The sequence below is a fragment of the Dendrobates tinctorius genome, unplaced genomic scaffold, assembly GCF_039654945.1.
Source record: "Dendrobates tinctorius isolate UK_male_01 unplaced genomic scaffold, ASM3965494v1 ptg000605c, whole genome shotgun sequence".
NCBI lineage: Eukaryota > Metazoa > Chordata > Amphibia > Anura > Dendrobatidae > Dendrobates > Dendrobates tinctorius.
The window spans coordinates 134,157-142,104 of NW_027362260.1; the positions used below are offsets into that span (position 1 = coordinate 134,157).

General features: G+C 52.3%; 3 protein-coding genes and 1 pseudogene across 3 annotated transcripts; 3 read left to right on the forward strand and 1 right to left on the reverse strand.

The window, feature by feature from the left end:
• The first annotated feature begins 2,356 nt into the window (after positions 1-2,356).
• LOC141078815 (histone H4) lies at positions 2,357-2,724 on the forward strand. Its single transcript, XM_073565229.1, has one exon. The coding sequence runs from the start codon at positions 2,364-2,366 to the stop codon at positions 2,673-2,675; it is 312 nt and encodes a 103-aa protein (XP_073421330.1). The 5' UTR covers positions 2,357-2,363; the 3' UTR covers positions 2,676-2,724.
• A 2,645-nt stretch (positions 2,725-5,369) lies between these two features.
• On the forward strand, positions 5,370-6,104 carry LOC141078813 (histone H1.5-like). The gene has a single exon (XM_073565227.1). The coding sequence runs from the start codon at positions 5,432-5,434 to the stop codon at positions 6,053-6,055; it is 624 nt and encodes a 207-aa protein (XP_073421328.1). The 5' UTR covers positions 5,370-5,431; the 3' UTR covers positions 6,056-6,104.
• Positions 6,105-6,600: 496 nt separating this feature from the next.
• On the forward strand, positions 6,601-7,102 carry LOC141078814 (histone H3). Its single transcript, XM_073565228.1, has one exon. The coding sequence runs from the start codon at positions 6,641-6,643 to the stop codon at positions 7,049-7,051; it is 411 nt and encodes a 136-aa protein (XP_073421329.1). The 5' UTR covers positions 6,601-6,640; the 3' UTR covers positions 7,052-7,102.
• Positions 7,103-7,541: 439 nt separating this feature from the next.
• LOC141078828 (histone H4-like) lies at positions 7,542-7,905 on the reverse strand (annotated as a pseudogene).
• Positions 7,906-7,948: the final 43 nt, after the last annotated feature.

Below are 7,948 nucleotides of genomic sequence, written 5' to 3' on the forward strand. Positions count from 1 at the left end.
TATTTCTTCTTGTATGTGGCATTATTGGTCTCGGTATAGTGGACTGTGTTATATATGGCGGTCATTTTTTCTCTCAGATGTTGATTAGAAGAAGAATTTTAAAGTATATAATCACTAATGGCAATTGGTACACAGAGGCTGAGATGCACTTATAGAATTTCTCCAGTGAAAAAAGTAATAAATTCAACAGGATAAGCGATAACATACTGATTGATGGGGTCTGACTGCTTGGACTGACACCGATCGACAAAATGTGGAGCTTTGATCCCCATTAGATTGGATCTCATGTGAAACTTGATGACTGATCCATTCATTGTCTCAGTGACTGCACTTGTTTTTTCTTAATGCCCCAAAAAGAATGAATGGAGGTGCGGTCAGACATCTCACCTGCTGCTGCATTTTCAAATGGGGAAAAAACGTCCTCATTCTTCCAATCGGTGCAGTTTCTAATGGTCGGACAGAAGTGATCACCTATCCTGTGGAGCCCAGGGATCAGTGAACTTAACAGCAAAGCCACAAAAAGAGGATTGAAAATCCTCCAAAAATTCAAGAATACAGGAGAAAATGGTCATCAGTACTTACCTGCCCAGGTCTCAGAACAAACTCCCTCTCAGGATGCAGCAGAGCCTTGTAGTTAAGATGGCGGCAACACAGGTGCAGAATACTGATGAGACCACTCCCAACCCATGGAGGGGGGATTGTTAGTATTAGATTGCACAGAATCTGCTTGTACAGGGCGCTGGTCACACACAGGTAATGCACGGTGTCCGGCTTACAGCATATTAGTGACGCCCCTACTATTAGATCAGGCGGCTGAACCCGGAAAAATGAGGTGCAAAAAATACACAGAAACATGTAAGGTATTGGCCGATATTTTGGCCAAGATATACAAGCTCGCAGCCACGTCAGGGCTCCTCACGCTCGCGCGTCCTAACACTAAACTTAAAAGCAAAGCCACAAAAAGAGGACGAAAAATTTCTTTGTATTTTTTGCACCTTATTTTTCCGGGTGCGGCAAGGCCCAGAATTTTTGGCCTTGTAAACTGTGGTGTCTGTTCACTTGGGATGCATGTAGATAGTGCTGGGCAGCCGCCTGATCTAATAGTCGGGGCGTCACTAATGGGCTCTAATCCGGACACTGTGCATTACCTGTGTGTGACCAGAGCCCGGTACAAGCAGATTCTGTGCAATGTAAAACTAAGCAATCCCCCCTCCAAGGATTGGGAGTGGTTGTCTCATCAGGACCTGTGTTGCCGCCATCTTTGCTATATGGGTCTGCTGCACCCTGTAGTGCATTTGCTCAGAGACCTGGGCAGGTGAGCACTGCTGACCCCTTTCTGCTGTACTAACCCATGGATCAGTGACAACTTGTTTTGACAAAAGAACCCCTTTAATGCAAACTACCGTAATTCTGACCCCAGTTCAGGGGGCGCACAGTAGATGTGTATTACAGTTGACGCTTCACTATAAGGCTGTGTGCACACGCTGCGGATTCTGCTGCGGTTTGCCATTTGCTCCATTGTAGAGATGATAAACCACAGAGCAATCCGCAATAAATCTGTGCGGACAAATCCACAGAGCATTCCGCAGCGTGTGCACTCACCCTAACAGGGATAACAGCTTACATGCATTTGCCTATTACTGTAGGGTGGGCCCCACTATGACCCTACTCAGAGCCCAAGGCTCCAGGGTCCCATGGCCAGATTGTACCCATCATAAGCCTCATATGGGACAGGGAGGGGCCGCGAGCTGACAGTGTCTGCCCCTGGGTCACTGTACAGCACTGATCACAGGGGCATTATTGACCAAGGCAACATAATGAACTGTGGATCACCAGGATACAGAGGAAGACAAAATGTCCCGTGACGTCACACACCAACTGTATCTGGGGGAAAGGACCCTCTCAAAGACGGGTGAGGGGCGAGATTTTGTTTCTGATCCTCAGATCTGCCACTAGGGGGCAATGAATCGCACAGTGCGGCCAATATGTGCGCTAATCTCGCCCCTCCCCCCGTGTGGTCACTGCAGAGAACAGCTCATTACAGGAAGCTAGCAGGAATCCCGCACTGTCTGCCGCATAGGAGCTGTCGTCACATCCACCCTCTCGTCTCCACATCCAGATATCACACACAAGGCCCGGATATGTTATTATCACTACACAACTCATCACGCATCACTGAGGAGAGAGAAAGAAAGGGGGAGCTGCACACATGTGATCAGCCAATCAGTGAAAGGTGAGGGAGGAGCCGGTAATGCGGCACGCCCCATAGTCATCACTGAGTAGTTTTCACTCAGGTCCGCTCACCCTCTATATAAGGAGGACTCCGCGCTGGTTTCTACAGTCATCTGAAGATTTCCTGAACAATGTCTGGTCGCGGTAAAGGAGGGAAAGGTCTCGGGAAGGGCGGTGCCAAGCGGCACAGGAAGGTGCTCCGTGATAACATCCAGGGCATCACCAAGCCTGCCATCCGCCGTCTGGCTCGCAGGGGAGGCGTCAAGCGCATCTCCGGCCTCATCTATGAGGAGACTCGCGGTGTCCTTAAAGTCTTCCTGGAGAACGTGATCCGTGACGCCGTCACCTACACCGAGCACGCCAAGAGGAAGACCGTCACCGCCATGGACGTGGTGTACGCGCTCAAGCGCCAGGGCCGCACTCTCTACGGCTTCGGAGGTTAATGCGTCTCCGCTCCATCCTCACCCCCCAAAGGCTCTTATCAGAGCCGCCCACATCTACTAAGAAAAAGCTATGATCTCCGCTGTGTGATGTGGCCACGGAGGGAGATTGCGGGTATTTTGTGGTGTTATGTGACATCAGCGGTTAAAACAGATGGTTACCTGGATATACAGCGCTATATGGGTCATGAATTGCTGTATGGATGAAATATCTAGAGCGCTTTATAGAGGCTACATCACAGTATAGATATTTACTGCACTCTGAGGGTACACTGCAGTGTATTAATGGGAGTCGTAGCTATATAGCGGGTATTGAGCATTAAATGGCCGCAAACAGCCATTTTTTTTTTTTTTTTTTATCTAGTTCTATATGGAAGGTTTACAGCTGTGTGTGGGGGTTCTGCATTACAGGAGGTTTGCAGCCCTGTACACAGCAGTATATCGAGCTTCACAGCGCTATTTAGATGAATACAGCACTATAGGGGGTGTTAATGATTCTCCGCTCCATCCTCACCCCCCAGGCTCTTCTCAGAGCCGCCCACATGTGTCCTGGAGAAGCGACAATTCCTGGTATCGGATGATTGAGGTGAGGGAGTTGGGTCAGATCCTATTTCTCAGGATCGGTGTAAATCCAGTGCGGAGCGGTCACATCCTGTACCGGTGACTCTGCGCCCCCTTATTAGTGGCGGCTTCCCGGTGTCCAGCGCCTGCATCTCATCACTGTCTCCCTCCTCATTTACCATCTACATGTGGACACTGACCGTGACTTCCTGACTGCTCCTAATACCGAGGACTGTGCGGCTCCAGCCGGCAGCGCTCTCCTGTGCCGGGGCTGATGGATGCAGCCGGACATTAGCGGCTCGTTCCCCTCATGACGGGGGAGGCTGCTTGTGTCTTTTCTTATTTATCAGTAACCGGAGCCTGAAGGGAGAACAGAGGGGAAATCCGCCCCCGTAGTGTACAGCGCCGTCATCCGAGCCCGGCGGACCGGAGAGAGGACTGGAGATGACGCAGGTCCGGAGCCGGTGTATTGCGGAGTGTGGGAGCTCCATCCTCCAGAGGAGGAGACGTCTCGCATACAAGATGCCTACATAAAATATCCATAACTGTGATTGGTGAGATAATGAGCAGCCGGCACCGGTCTGGGGAGTGAGGGGTTAATACAGTCTCACTTTACCGCAAGGTCCACAGGAATAATGGCCGCTCACTCCTGACAGTGATCGGGAAATGGTGTCTCTTCCACAAGCAGAGCACAGTCACTGAAGGGTTAATGATCGAGCGCCGAGAACACGACTGAGCGGGAGATTCAAATCATCAAACGGATCTAAAGCCCCGCCCACAGGAATCGACCAATCACCGTGCTTTCTCCTCCGTTTAACCCCTTATTGCTCCTGTGTCTGCTGCTCGTCATTTCCCCGTGCTCAGCACATCGGGCTCCTCCTGGTAGAACATGTGCGGATTGTATCATCCGATCTGTGCTGGATGCGGAGCCCACACGGAGCCGCCCTTGTATAAGGTTACCAGTTCTCCGTGTGGCGTCCGCTCCGATCACTGCTGGAAGCGGAGTTGACACAGATCAGCCCTGGAGCTGCGGGCACTAGGATTGCAAAAATATACACCCCCACTACGGTGCTGTACATCCACCATCCTCCCTACTAGGTGGTATACAGCACTACAAAGGCTACATGTGCTGTATACTCCCCATCTAGTGCTGCATTTCTCCTCTATAAACCTGTGTCATCTACAGAACACCCGCATATAGTGCTGGATACCCTCCATATAGTAACTGAGGATAAGGTAGTGCTGATACCTACATATATCGCTGTATGCCCCCATATATAGCTAAATACTCTCCAGAAAGTGCTGTGGGCCCTCCATATTGTTCTTTATCCCATCATATATCGCTGTATACCCCCATGTAGTGCTGTAAGCTGCCAAATACTGTTATGTACCGACATATTGTGCTGTATAACCTTCAAGTAGTATTGTATACCGCCATATAGTGCTGACAACCCTCCATATAGTATCGTAGTCTAGAATATAGTGCTGTATACTCCCCTTATATTAGGGTACACCCTCATTGACGGCTGTACTCCCCCATAGAGGGACGCGTACCCTCCATATAGCGCTGTATATTCCACACATCAGATATTGTGGACTCCGCGCTCCTGATCCACAAGCCCACACACTGGATATATATAGGCCAGAAGCTGCAGGGAGCGGAGCCGCCGTCTGTGTCTCCTTCCGACCTCTCAGCAGCTCCAGGTCGTTCTCCCATCGTCCAATCAGCTTCCTGCACGGTACAGATTGTGGTACAGATCCCTGTGATAGTGACAGGTGCCGGGAACAGAAGGAGCGAGCTCCCGCAGCAGATTCATCTTCCCCGATACAGAATGATGTGCGGCCAGGAGGACTATGGGGAGATTCCGGGGCTCTTCCCGGCTCCTTCCTGCCTCCTCCGCCAGTGACGGCTATAGACATGTGGGGGAGATGTCAGTGAGGAGGAGGACACTGACACAGCGGCTCTGCTGCCCGGTCCTGACCGGTAATGGTCGCTTATCCCGGGCAAGGAAGCACAAGGGGAGAGCGGAGCTTCACCTGGCTCAGACAGGAGGGGCGGGGCATGTGACCAGTGTCAGCCAATAGAAGCTCAGGAGGGGCAGCCAATCAGTGCGCAGTGTGACTGTATATATTTGAGGCGGCTCCTGCTTCGGCTTTTGTAATTTTTCTTTCAGCACTTTGTGTTTGTTCTTGATTATATGATGGCAGAGACCGCGCCAGCCGCCGCTCCTCCTCCTCCTGCCGAACCGGCCACCAAATCCAAGAAGCAGCCGAAAAAATCCTCCGCAGGGGGCGCCAAGAAGAGCAAAAAGCCTTCTGGCCCCAGCGTGTCCGAGCTGATCGTCAAAGCCGTGTCTGCTTCCAAGGAGCGCAGCGGGGTGTCTCTGGCCGCCCTGAAGAAGGCTCTGGCTGCTGGAGGGTACGATGTGGAGAGGAATAACAGCCGCCTGAAGCTGGCCGTCAGGGGTCTGGTCACCAAGGGCGCCCTGCTCCAGGTTAAGGGCAGCGGCGCCTCCGGGTCATTCAAGCTGAACAAGAAGCAGGAGACCAAGGACAAGAAGAAGCAGGCGCCTGCAGCCAAAGCCAAGAAACCAGCAGCCAAGAAAGCTGCAAAATCCCCGAAGAAGCCCAAGAAGAGCCCGAAAAAGGCCAAGAAGCCCGCAGCGGCCAAAAAAGCAGTTAAGAGCCCCAAAAAGCCGAAGGCTGCTCCGAAGCCCAAGAAGGTGACAAAGAGCCCCGCTAAGAAGGCGGCGAAACCCAAAGCTGCCAGGAGTCCGGCTAAGAAGGCGGCTAAAGCCAAGAAGCCCGCGGCCAAGAAATAAGCGGAGCCGCCCTGTCCTCATCCCACAAAGGCTCTTATCAGAGCCACCACCTCCTCACTGCAGAGCTGTATGATCAGTGCCACCACCTCCTCCCTGCAGAGCTGTATGATCAGTGCCACCACCTTGTCCTCAGCAGACCTGTATGATCAGTGCCACCACCTCCTCCCTGCAGAGCTGTACGATCAGTGCCAGTACATTATATAATTGATGCTGGGCGCAGTGTCAGGATGGATAGTTATCTGTTGCTAATACGAGCTCTGCACTGTACAGCGCTGTGTACACGGATATGGCCGTGCATTTACGTCAGTGGCGTCTGCTCCATATTCCGAATGTAAGGGATGATGTGAACCGCCTCGTGGAGGAGGCGGGGACAACAGGGGGCGGGGTTACTGGGCGAGAGGCGGAGTTGCTCTTCACAATGATTGGTTAAACACATCATGTCCTTATTGGCTTCTTTTATTTATGCCACAACCAGTGGCGTGCAGGGGGCGTGTTTCCTATAGACCAATGAGGACGCGCCCTGGAGCATAAATACCCTTCTCCCGCTGCTTTGCTTATCACATCTGTTCACCTCTACATCTAGCTATGGCCAGGACGAAGCAGACCGCCCGCAAATCCACCGGAGGGAAGGCTCCTCGCAAGCAGCTGGCCACGAAGGCCGCCAGGAAGAGCGCTCCTGCCACTGGTGGAGTGAAGAAGCCGCATCGTTATCGCCCAGGAACAGTCGCTCTCCGTGAGATCCGCCGCTACCAGAAATCCACTGAGCTGCTGATCCGTAAGCTTCCCTTCCAGCGCCTGGTGAGGGAGATCGCCCAGGACTTCAAGACTGATCTGCGCTTCCAGAGCTCCGCGGTGATGGCCCTGCAGGAGGCCAGCGAGGCTTATCTGGTGGGACTGTTCGAGGACACCAACCTGTGCGCCATCCACGCCAAGAGGGTAACAATCATGCCCAAAGACATCCAGTTGGCCCGCAGGATCCGTGGGGAGAGAGCTTAGATCTTCCCGGGCTCCAACCACAACACAAAGGCTCTTTTCAGAGCCACCAAATCTTTCCAAAAACGAGCTGAGTCCTGAACTGCCGGTTTATGTGCGTGTTCTACATATACGCATCGCACTCTCTCAGGAATAGATGGTGGCTGCGGTTTCTGATATCACAGGTGATCGCTGAGCGATAACTGAAATCTCACGTTTCTCTATTCTCATCCATTGTAAAACATGCGGAGTCTATAACATAACCAACGTTAATATAGGGAGAGGGGTAAGGTGTGTATACCCTCAAAGTGTGGTGAATTTCTATACTGTGATGTAGCCTCTATAAAGCGCTCTAGATATTTCATCCATACAGTAACTCCTGACCCATATAGCGCTGTATATCCAGGTAACCATCTGTTTTAACCGCTGATGTCACATAACACCACAAAATACCCGCAATCTCCCTCCCTGGCCACATCACACAGCGGAGATCATAGCTTTTTCTTAGTAGATGTGGGCGGCTCTGATAAGAGCCTTTGGGGGGTGAGGATGGAGCGGAGACGCATTAACCTCCGAAGCCGTAGAGAGTGCGGCCCTGGCGCTTGAGCGCGTACACCACGTCCATGGCGGTGACGGGTCTTCCTCTTGGCGTGCTCGGTGTAGGTGACGGCGTCATGGATCACGTTCTCCAGGAAGACTTTCATGACGCCGCGATTATCCTCATAGATGAGGCCGGAGATGCGCTTGACGCCTCCCCTGCGAGCGAGACGGCGGATGGCAGGCTTGGTGATGCCCTGGATGTTATCACGGAGCACCTTCCTGTGCCGCTTGGCGCCGCCCTTCCCGAGACCTTTCCCTCCTTTACCGCGACCAGACATCTTCCTGTAGTCAGCAGAACACTATGACTAATGAGCGCAGGGT

Bases quoted from the DNA above. Each gene is read 5' to 3' on its own strand.
- LOC141078814 (XM_073565228.1), top strand. From the start codon at position 6,641: ATGGCCAGGACGAAGCAGACCGCCCGCAAATCCACCGGAGGGAAGGCT.
- LOC141078815 (XM_073565229.1), top strand. From the start codon at position 2,364: ATGTCTGGTCGCGGTAAAGGAGGGAAAGGTCTCGGGAAGGGCGGTGCC.
- LOC141078813 (XM_073565227.1), top strand. From the start codon at position 5,432: ATGATGGCAGAGACCGCGCCAGCCGCCGCTCCTCCTCCTCCTGCCGAA.